Source organism: Ochotona princeps, chromosome 2 (genome assembly GCF_030435755.1).
Source record: "Ochotona princeps isolate mOchPri1 chromosome 2, mOchPri1.hap1, whole genome shotgun sequence".
NCBI classification, from domain to species: domain Eukaryota; kingdom Metazoa; phylum Chordata; class Mammalia; order Lagomorpha; family Ochotonidae; genus Ochotona; species Ochotona princeps.
In genome coordinates, this window is record NC_080833.1 from 67,522,800 (window position 1) to 67,535,193 (window position 12,394).

Sequence of the window (12,394 nt, forward strand, 5' to 3'; positions counted from 1 at the left end):
TGAGCTTCCTGAAGCCGCCGCTGAACCAAATCAAGGGCAGCACGCCCTTCAGGAGTTAACGTGCGAGGGGAAGTTAAAGCAGGATCCCCATGAAGAATCTGAAACAGAGGCTCCAAGTCTTTGGGAGTCAAACGCAGATAGGGACGTATCCAGTTAATATGTCCCAATACCTGCTGAAAATCATTAAGAGTCTTCAAACCATCCACTCTGATATTAACCTGTAATGGGGCAACCTATCGGGCTGTCATTTGCAGCCCCAGATATTTCACACTAGTGCCCTCCTGAATCTTTTCAGGAGCAATATATAGTCCCCACTGCGCCAGTTCTTGTTTCAAACACACTAGAGCGGCTTGTACTTCACTGCTCTGCTTTCCTGCCACAAGGATATCATCCATATAATGGTATATGCAGAGCTGCGAGAACTTCTTTCGTACTGGGCACAGTGCTTGAGCTACATACAACTGGCACATAGTAGGACTATTCATCATACCTTGCGGAAGCACAACCCATTGATACCTCTGATCAGGACCCTGATGATTAATAGAGGGCAAAGTGAAAGCAAAGCGTTCAGAATCCTGGGGGTGTAAAGGTATAGAGAAAAAACAATCTTTAATATCAATCACAACAAGATACCAATCTCTAGGCACTGCGGTGGCAAGAGGCACTCCAGGCTGTACTGCACCCATAGGCTGCATAGTTGCATTTATAGCACGAAGATCATGTAAAAATCGCCACTTCCCTGACTTCTTTTTAATGACAAAAATAGGTGTATTCCAAGGGGATACTGAAGGCACTATATGTCCTAGTGACAATTGCTCTGATACTAATGATTGGGCAGCCATTAACTTTTCAGAGGTCAGGGGCCACTGCGACACCCATACGGGATCATCTGATACCCATGTGATCTTTAGTGGCTGTCGTTGTCGTTGCGCAGTGGCCCCGGCTGAAAACCCAATCCTGTCCTTTCTGGATGTTGTTTAATTGGAATTGGCTCTATTCTCCCTTGTTCACTTTTGCCTAGACCTTTTCCTGAATAGCCCATATTCTCCATGATATTCCATGCCTGCTGGCTCCCGGCTTGATAGAACTCATTGCTAAGGCGAAGGCCCATAGCACTTAAGACCTCTCGACCCCATAGGGTCACGGGAATGGTGCAGACATAAGGCTGAAAAGAGCCCTTATGACCTTCACGGTCAGTCCAAGGAATGATGGAAGCACTCTGCTGTGGCTGGTCAGCTATTCCCAGCCCACGGAGGGTCTGACTAGATTGCCGTAAGGGCCAATCTTTAGGCCAATCAGCCTGCCGGATAATGCTGACATCGGCTCCAGTGTCCAGCAACCCTTCAAAGGGGATCCCCCGCAGCATGAGTGTTGCCAAAGGTCGATCCTTAAGGGAGACAGACAGGTTGACTAAAGCGTCACCTGAAGACCCAAAACCTCCATCACCTCGACTTGCACCGCGACTTCTCCAACGTGCATGGCAACTAGGAAGAACTAACAATTGGGCAATGCGCTCCCCTGGAGTAATAACTGTAATACCTCTAGGCGAAGAAAGCATAACTTTGACAATGCCTGTGTAGTCTGAATCTATTACTCCTGGGTGAACAACTAGACCTCGCATAGTTTTTGAGCTCCGTCCAAACACTATTCCTACTGTACCATCAGGGAGAGGCCCTTGGAAATCTGTCTCCAGGGCTTGTGGGCCCATCTCTGGAGTCAGTACCAAGTGGGAGGTGGCACAGAGGTCCAGTCCCGCGCTGCCAGGTGTGGCTCGGCGAATGACTCCTCCTTCTGTGCCTGTGGGTCCTGATGCACCCCGTAAGCTCTGTAGGGGCCCCGGGATGCTGGGCCCCACTGCCCGTTTTTTGGCCTGTAACTTCTGACCAGGGGGCGGCCAATCATATCGGACATCGACCTACATTCATGTGCCCAATGATTTCCCTTGCCACAACGTTGGCAAAGCCTAGGTCGCGAAGTCGGTCGAGCCAGCCCTCTCTGGCGACAATCCCTTCTAAAATGTCCCAACTTCCCACATTTAAAACAAATGTGAGTACGACTTTCAGCCTGTCTTTCCTGTCGCATAGCATTCATGATGACTTTAGCCTGCTCTTTAGCCTGAATTACTCCTGCAGTAACTTGGTCATGCACATCCCTACAGAGTTTTATCCAAGTATCTAGTGGCTTATGCTTCCATGGGCGTATAGCCTCACGGCACCATCTATTTGCATTCTCATAGGCAAGTTGCTTTACCAGAGGCATGGCTTGTTCTACATCCGGGAATAATTTCCCTGCCACTTCCATGAGACGGCTCACAAAGTCTGCATAAGGCTCATTAGGTCCCTGAGTCACCTTTGCAATGGAATAACGCACATCACCCTTACTCTGTATTGCCTTCCAAGCTCCAGTGGCTACGTTAGCAACCTGTAAATACAATGGCTCAGGGTACTGAATCTGCTGTTGTTGGCCAGCATGAGCACCTTCCCCTAATAATGCCTCCTCATTCCATGTGGGGTTCCCAGCCTGAGCATTACGGCGGGCAATATCTATTGCTAGCTCTCGGCAAGCAGCTCTCCAAAGCAAGTATTGGCCTGGGGAGAGAGTGGCCTTGGCTACATTCCTCCAGTCCTCAGGAGTCAAAACATCAGCAGCCAACTGATCCAAAACAGCCATAGTGTAAGGCGCATGAACCCCATAAGAATCCACAGCAATCTTCAAATCTTTTATTAGCTTAAAATTTAAGGGGTCATGCAAACGAACTGCAGGGTTCTGGGTCCGGTCCTCTCTAACAGGAAAAACTTGCTTGGCTCCAACAATATCATGCCATGACTGAACCTCCCTGGGCTGCGGCCTCACTGCCTCACTGGGCGCAGCCCACCCAGGGGGATCGGAGTGTGGCCAAGGCGGTGCACTGGGTGCCACCGGAGGCTCCCGAGGGGGTGGCACAGGAGTCCGTCGGGCCTTTCTAGGCGGCTTTAAGGCTAGCTTCTCGGTGCCCTTGGTCACAGCATCCAGCTCATCACCCGAATGTTCTTCCTCACTATCCTGACTTTCAGGTTCTGCTCTCTCACCAACACTACTTGGCTGAGAAGCTTCCTCCTGAAGCTCGCGGAGAGCTGCTTCACCTTCTTGTAACAATTCCTTGAATTTATCTGTCTTATCTACTAGACAAGACTTAATCAGAGACCAGAATCCCACAGTACCCGGAGGGAGAGGTTTAAGTTGATCAGCTTTAGATAAATCCCTTCCGAGCTGTTCCCACTGTGGCACATTTAGCATACCCTCTTCTAAAAACCAAGGGGCATGCTGCTGCACTGTTTGTAAAAATGAAAGCACTGTTTTTGCCTTTACCGGCGTGCCATTTTTCTTCAGCAGCCTCTGCAAAAGATTCTGCATTTTTACAGAAGACTGCAAGTTCCCCATTCCGTCGCTTATTGCGACCTTGAAAGGACCTTGAAAGGATCGTCGCTTCACCGCGAGCTTCAAAAGAATTTTCGTTTTTGCCGCAAATTTCAAAAAAATTGTCGCTTTCACCGCGATCATTGGTGTGCACACCCCTGCCGATAGGCAGCTCCCTGAGCTTTTCGCTCAGTCACTTATTTTATTATTATTATTTTTTCCCTTTAGCGGCTTCCTGAGCTATCTGCTCAGTTGCAAACTCCCTGAGCAAAGGCTCAGTTGAAAACTAATTGCAGCTGTAAGCAACTCCCTGAGCAATTTGCTCAGCTAATTAACTTCTTGGTACTCACCTGCTGACTTTTATCATCCGAGCCACGGCACCAGATAACGGGGTCCCTCGTCCAGCGAGTGAAGCTCCAACACAGGTGCTTGCTCTTATGAGGATTTATTGAAGGACAAACTAATTACATAATATAACATAACAAGAAATCCAAGTATAATACAGAAGGGCAGTAACTACAGCATATTTACAGGCTTCCTCTTCTACTACTACTACTACCACTACTCTACCACTACTCCTCTTTGTTCTTCTTCTTCCTTGTTCTCTCTCAAACTTAGGTTAAAACCCTATCAACAGCCAATTGCAACAGGGCTGCTTGGCCATGCATCAAACACACCAATCACAGCCTTGATCACGCACACACACACCAATCACAACTCTGATCACGCGCACACCATGCAGACTGCATGAGACCTTGAACCAATCCTCTACAACTTCCTAAAACTTGTTTACTGCCTTTGTGCCTTGAGAAGACAATAACAAGCGCCATCTTGGGGCAAAGTCCCGCTCTCCACAGCGTTTGTTGATAGGAATTCCTCATTCAGAAAGCACCCTTCCAGACTCAGAAAAGAAAAAAGAAAAAACGAGTGACTCATATTCCTGTCCATAAAAACCCTAGTCTAAAGACACCTGCCTAGTTTATAGGTGCAGGTTTTCTGTCTCTTCACGCTTTAAAATATATGATGCTGAAATTGCCTTCTCATCTGCTCATTTGTCGGCAACATTCTTCATTGTCCATAGAATAACTTCCTGGGGATTAAATCAGCAGCAAGGAAACAACTGTCAAACAGTGTTTCTTTATTATTGCTGTGAGTGTTTTAATTGACATGTAATAATTGTACACAGTAATGTGCATAATATGACATCCAGGACCTGAATATAATGTATAAGAATCAGAGAAATTAGCATGTCCATAACCTCAAATGCTTATCATCTTTTTGTAGTGCAAGCATTTGAAGTCCTTTCCCAGAGAGATTTTGAAATATGGACAAAAATACTAGTCACCCTACTGTGCTATATAGAATACCAAGAATTTACTTCTCTGATTTAACTGCACTTTTATATTGATAACCAACCACTCTTTTTTTTAAAAAAAAAATTTATTCATTTTATTACAGCCAGATATACAGAGAGGAGGAGAGACAGAGAGGAAGATCTTCCGTCTGATGATTCACTCCCCAAGTGAGCCGCAACGGGCAGGTGCGCGCCGATCCAAAGCCGGGAACCAGGAACCTCTTCCAGGTCTCCCACGTGGGTGCAGGGTCCCAATGCACTGGGCCATCCTCTACTGCCTTCCCAGGCCACAAGCAGGGAGCTGGATGGGAAGTTGAGCTGCCGGGATTAGAACCGGCGCCCATATGGGATCCTGGGTCTTTCAAGGCGAGGACTTTAGCCACTAGGCCACGCCACCGGGCCCACCAACCACTCTTTATTCCTTCCTTTTCCAGCCTTTAATAATAATCTCTTCTCTAACTCTGTTTCTGTAAAATTGAACTTTATAAGCTTTCACATATGGGAGAGAGAAAAACATTATTCATCTTTCTGTGCCTGGCTTATTTATTTAGCATAACATCTCCAAATCCTTCCATACAATCATAAATGACAAAATGCTCCATTGTGTTCATATACCACATTTTCTCTATGTACTCATTATCAATAGAAACGGGTTGATTCTGTGGTGTGACTGTTGTTAATAGTGCTACAGTAAACAATGGAGTGCATGTACTTCTTTGATTTCCTGCCTTCAATTCCTTCAGAAACGTACTAGTTGTGGGATACATGGATCATGTCATAATTTGATTTTTGTTTTCTTGAGAAATCTCTGCTATTTTTCACAGTGGTTCGTACTGATTTACAATCTCACCACCAGGGTACAGGAGACCTCCCACAGGTTCACTCCCTAAATGCTTACAACCACAGGGAAGCTGAAGCTTAATGCTGAGAGCAAGGAATCCAAGCCCAAGTCTTCTACTTCCCTGGCAGGAAACCAACAACTTGAGCCTTTAGCTCTGCTTCCCAGAGTTCACATTAGCATGAGCTTGTACCAAGAGAGGAGCTAGGGATTAGAGTCACTCTGACATGAGATGCAGGTACCCAGCCTAGTATCCATCTCTACTTTATCTTTTGATTGTAACTTTTTATCAGGTGTGGTGCCATCACAGTAGTTTTGAATTGTGTTTCCATTATGATTAGTAATGATTGGCATTTTGTATTAATATGTAAGGAGTCTTGAGAGAGTTGTGGAAAATAACCACTATCTCTTAATTCTGTTTTCCTTGGATATCTTGAAGGGCCCTCGACTTATTTGCTATTTCATATATGAATTGCTTAGTAAATAAAGTAAAATTATTAAATGAAGTATTAGTGATAAACTTACCTACCATAAGTATGCTCAAAATGATATGAAATCTAAAATACCATTTAAATGGAAACAATGTAATCAGTTAAGAAAGGGCGGAGCATTTTAGCGCTTCCATAAGCCTGAATGCCGACACAGACATGAAATACAGAGAAAGTTCAGTACAATTAACTACACTCAATAAAATAAGTCTCATGAGAACAAGCATTTTCAGTGATTTGTTCTTCATTAGAATTTTCTTCCTGAAATGGTAATTACTAACTGTGTGTCGAATGAAACATATAAATGGTGAAAAGCTGTCACATGGTGGGCAAGCAAAATTAATGATATCAAATTCATATCATATGCATTATGCAGAAAGATTTCTGACTTAACTGTTAAGGCAATGATAAATTTTAATCATGCAGTGGGCCCAGAAAAGTGGCCTAGAGACTAAAGTCCTTGCCTTACAAGCACTGGGATCCCATATGGGCACTAGTTCTAATCCCGGCAGCTCTGTTTCCCATCCAGCTCCCTGCTTGTGGCCTGGGAAAGCAGTGGAAGAAGGCCCAAAGCCTTGGGACCCTAAACCCATGTAAAAGACCTAAAAGAAGCTCTTGGCTCCTGGTTTCAAATCATGCAGCTCCAGCCGTTGCAGTCACTTGGCGAGTGAATCAACAGATGGAAGATCTGCTCTGTCTCTCCTCTCTGTGTATCTGCCTTTCAAATAAAAATAAAATAAATCTTTAAAGAAATTAATCATACAATGGGAATTACTTGGAACATAGTTCTCTCTCTTCAGTGTAAAACACAACTCATTTTAAAACATGAAAAGAAACTGAAGTTGCTTGATTTTCCAGAAAATCTCTAAATATGTACCACCAGGAAAATGTTTCTAAAAGAAAAGTAGAAGGGAACTGCAAAATCAACCCCTTAAAATCCTGAATGAGAAATGTATAATTATTCTTGTTTTGACTAGTCATCAATTATTCTGAAGACAGCAGTCCTGTTAATATTTACTTATGTCATTACAAATAAAGTCATCGACCGCCAATGACCTATTGACCTGCTGATGTTTTCAGAGAAAAGCTTTGTCCAGTCAGTGATAGATTCCTTCCCTGCGACTCATGCATTACCCAGAGCCTTCTGACTTCCTGGAATTTCTGTTCAAAATTTCGAATCTCTTGGCAACAATCCAGTTTTTGTAAGAACAGCTTTAATTTTAAGAAAATAAATATTGGGAGAAATCGATCAATAGTGTATTTCTAGTGCTCTGCTTCATCAAACATTGCTCATGCCAGAACAAATATGAAAATTTTCCAGGTTCTGATACACACAAATGAGTCCTGATTTTCTATAAGGAGATCACGGGATAACAGGTTCTCTGCTCTGAGTCTATAATCTAATCATCTGTGCTTTTCTTTGCTACACTGTGTTTTATTTTTAGATTAAATAAAACAATATATGATGTCATAAAATTGTAGAAGCTACACATATATGCTTTCAGTCTCTCCATTCTGAGGTAACCAACGATTTAAAATTTTGATAAGTATCTTTGTAACCATCTTTATCAGAAGTGTCACAACATTTTATATTCAGAACTGTGCATCTTGCTCTTCTCATTTAATAATATATCACAGACATTTTTTCAGGTCAATACATATAGATCCAACTTATCTTTAATAGCACATTAATATTTCTACTTGGACTTGTACCATAAATTTTTAACCCTTTCTTTATCAATGGACACTGAAGATGTTTTCTCTTTGGGGGCTGATAAGAACACAAATGCATTATGTTTATATTTTCAATCTTCCTTGTTAGTGGTTTCATTTTGCATTAGCTGTTCATAAATGCAGGAATAACATTCCACAGGTTTGTCCACACTCACATTTTAAATGCTGTTAATAAATAGCTTTCAGAAGTGGATGCAACACCCTATAATCACATGAGCTGTGGTTGCTCACACATTTTCACATTCTTCTTTTTCCCTGGCAAGGAAAAGCTGGCATACTTTGCATCTGTTCAGCAGCTGGCCATTGTCATTTATCACAGCGAGTAAACAGGAACGACATATAGGGGACTGGCAGAATTCCACCCTTTCCTTCACAGAGAGGAACTCTTCAGTTCTATTGTTTCCAGTCTTCTGCTACCCATTGTATGTGGGGAGTTGGTTCACCTAGATAGGTTACAGAAAAGAATTCTGTATAATTATCCAGTCCTAGGTAGTAGTAAGCTAGTAATGAATCATTAATGCATCACCATTTGCAAGGTGGTTTGCATTTCAACAGGAAGGACACCTGAAAGACAGCAGTTGTTCAAGTCTTCCTCTGTGAGGACGCAGGAATGCAATGAAAGTAAGCTGTCCTTAGACGGAGGAAAGAATACAAATGAGTGAGAGAGATCAGTGAGAAGACTTACAGTGAAAGCAAACAAGAGAGAAATGTTAACCCCAGGGAATTCAACTCTTATTGCCCTCAACACACTTCTCTGCATCAGAAATGTACAAATTGTTCAAAATGATGATTTTTGCTCCCCTTTAAGTATACAAATTGATACTACCTTTAATGAAATACAAGTTAATCGTATTTTTCTTAATTAATATGCACAACTTTTGCAATCCAATCCAGGTTTTTATTTTACTGTTATTATTGAACCAAAATAAGCAAAGTGTTAGTTTCAAAAATCAAAAGCAGATGGATAGAAGAATGGCTGGATGGATGGACTGACAGATGAACAGAATCAGATCCCACCTGTTTGACAACAGTAACTTGATAAGAAAAAGAAAATTTTTTGTATGTTTGAATACTTTGTCACTCTCTATCTAATGTATCAGCAAGTTTATTCCAAAAGTCATCTATAATATCTTAGGTATTTTTTTCTTTTATGAAGTGTAATTTTTCTCACTGGAAAACCACTAATAAAGTCCAATTGGCTGTGTTTACTGGAAATGTGCTATCTACATTTTATATTTTATTAGGGCTCTGTGTTAAAAGGGGTGGTCAGAAGACTACCTACATCAAAGTATTCCTAGACATTTCTGACAGGAAATACTTGGATGTGTATTTTAAAAAATGCAGAGGTGAGTTTTTGGTTAGCTGTCATCTAGCCCTTGACCCACATGGAAGTACGCGGTACTATCTCGACTTCTAGGTCCTGCATCTGGATCCTGAAAAGGAAAAGCCTGGGAAGCAGTGGTGATAACACAATCCTTTGGATATCCGCCCCTGACCTTAGAAATCTGGATCCTAGCTTCAACCTAGCCAAGTTATAGCCACAGTGGACACTTGTACAGTAAACCAGCAAATGGGAACGGTTTCCCCCGTCTCTCTCTCTCTCTCTCTATCAAATGTACATTTGGGGCTATTCCACATAAGTAACAAACTACAATTCATTGAAGAGAGATCCAGAATATTTCATTAAGAATTTCCTGAGTAGTTTTTGCATATGCTAAATTTTGAGAAAGATTCTAGGTTTTGCTGAGTCATATGAAACAGCTTACTGCTCCCTGCACTTACTATTTTTTACCTTACTACTGTTAAAAATTCACTTCTACTGCCAACAATATTCTTCTTGCTTTCAGCTTGGTAAATTGCCTTTCTTTTACACCTAACACATAATTCGTAACTCTGCCTTCTATGAATCTGCAGCATTCTGTGCATAGATGCACAGGTTTTTTTTTAGTGCATCTACAATTATACATTCATTATTTCTTTGTGGGAATAATTCATCTTTGATCATGTGTGAGAAACTATTTTATTTATCTTTACTCTAAACCTACACATTCATACTATCACCACTATTGTTTTCATGACCATTGCTATGTACTGAGATCCTACCTTTTTCCAAGATTTATGCTATGAACTGACATAAAATATATTCTTAATTCTTCGTTGATGTTTTATTTTCATGTTATCAAGAAAATGTGACTTAAAACTGACATATTTATTCTTAAACAAACAGAAAATAGCAAAGCTAGAATTCAAGTCAAGTCCTATCTAAAACTAAAACCATGGTCTTTGCATAGTATTTCATTGCATTTAGTAAATGTTGATTAAATGATTGATTGCATTAAATGTTAGCTAATTCTCTACAATTTGCCAATTAACCAATCATCAGTCATTTCTATAAATGTAAAAGATGTATAAAAAAGTGTTCTCTTTCCTCTGCACACACTTAAGTCATGTTTCCCACAGAGATTAGTGGAACAGAAGAGAAAAAAGAGCTACTTTATATCTTAAAGAGCTATAATCCCATGTGAGCTTTAAGAGGGTCTTAAGGTTCACTTGAAAATTGCCTCATCCCCATAATCAGGGCAGGAGGATTAGATGGTTACCAGGCTTATTCAGTGGGGTAAAAAAAATCCAAATGAATCAAAATGTTCTGATACAAAATAATAAAATCAGTAAATCTTATTACTATTTTGAGCCTCCATTGCTTGTCAGATTTTCCAGACATACCTTTTCCTAGCCTCGCAGAGCAACTGGAAACTCTGGCGTGTTTCAGACGCCATGGAATAGATTTCTCACCAGAAAAAGTTACTTGGCATCACAGCGGGCACATTTAGAGCCCACATTGGAACCCAATTCTCTCGGACCTCACAGTTCGTACCCCTTCCCGCCCGATCGCCCCCTTCACCCCCTGTTCCACCGAGTGTTTTTCACTCTGACGCATTGCCTGTAAGCAATCATCTATGTCAGCTAGCTCAACTAAAGGTCAAGCATATTGCTCACACTTTTAAAACAAGACTCAGATAAAATAGACAACGGAGACAATTTGGAACACCCTGAGCAGTATCGGAAATCATTATTTGGCTGCATGCTTCCTAGATTTATGTGGAATGGGACAGATAACTGACTATAATCACATTGGTTTGGCCCAGTCAGTGAAAGGATTCCTAGACATTTCTGATAGGAAAAGAATAAAATACAGAGCGAATAAGCACTTTTTTTTTCTTTCAAATTTTGTGGGTGACACAGGTGCCTCTACTCCTTCAATGAGCAGTAACTACAGCTCATGTATATAGAGCCACCTCCTTCCCAGAGGTCACTCACGCATGAAAAAGGTAAGCTGAGTCCCTACCTCTAGATAAATGGAATTTTCCAAGCCTCAGTGTTTCTATCCCCACAGTGTAAATCAGTTGGGATAAGTAAATTTTTTCTTTTGATCTTGCGCTTAGAACAAAGCACAGACCACGCAATCTGGTGAATATGGGATTTTACTACTAATTCGAATCAATTTTGAACTACTAGAATTCCACCATTGTGGAAGATATGAGTACAGGAATAAGGATAATAACTGACATCGCCTTTGAAAGAACTGTAGAACAGAAAGCAAACAGTATCTCTATTGTATTTCATTCTGCCAAAGACCTATTTCTACCTCATACATCTGGTATTGCCTCCAAATTTTAATTGCCCAGGTGCTACAATCTGGCTACATAAAGGAAGATTTGAGCTCCCCACCTCGCTCTTGGCTTTCCCTGAAATGTACATACTTCCAACAACTCTATTTCCAACTCATTACCAAACTGAAAAGTCTTCTATACTTAGTACTGATTAGCTGGGTGCCAATGAAAATATAAAATCTCACCCCCACCCCAGCAAAAAGCAGAAAAAGAAAGAGAAAAGCAATACTTCAAATACTCTCTAATGTTTTATAAAAAGAAAAAAAGGATTAGATAAGACAATTTTGATCAAAAATGTAGTTGTTTCTGAGAAGTTTAGACATAGTGTAAAAAGTGGGAGCAATATCATGGCTCAACAAGCTCATCCTCCAGCCACAAATTCTGGGATCCCATACAGGCATCAGTTCATGTTGTGAATGCTCCACTTCCCATGCAGCTCTTTGCCTGTAGCCTGGGAAAGCGGCTTTGGATAGTCCAAGCCCTTGGGACCCTGCACCCACCTGGAAGGCCCAGAGAGGCTCCCAGCTCCTGGCTTCAGATCAGCTCAGCTCTGACTGTTGCAGCCATTTGGGAGTATGAACCATCTGATGGAAGATATTTCTGTCTCTTCTTCTCTCTGTAAATCTGGCTTTAAAAAAATGTATAGAAAAGTATAATTTGTGATTACTATTTAAAAACTGTAGAGATGCCAAACTAGACATTACCCAGATTACAATCCAAACTACTGCTGAGACCTGAAAATGAATTTAAAATGATGAATACCAGAAATTGGCCAATGTGTGTCCAGTCATCTTGGAGAATTTAAGTGGTGAATAATTGTGAGAATATGCTTAACCTCATTAGACAGCAGAAAAAACCCAAAGTAAGAACAGAATGTGATGGCAGTTTGCACTCACAATACTGGCGAAATGTG

General features: G+C 41.4%; 1 protein-coding gene across 1 annotated transcript; it reads right to left on the minus strand.

Moving 5' to 3' along the window:
* Nucleotides 1-1,716: 1,716 nt before the first annotated feature.
* LOC131483328 (endogenous retrovirus group K member 24 Gag polyprotein-like) lies at nucleotides 1,717-3,540 on the minus strand. Its single transcript, XM_058681268.1, has one exon. It carries the CDS (start codon nucleotides 3,538-3,540, stop codon nucleotides 1,717-1,719), a length of 1,824 nt encoding a protein of 607 aa, XP_058537251.1.
* Between the last annotated feature and the right edge of the window lie 8,854 nt (nucleotides 3,541-12,394).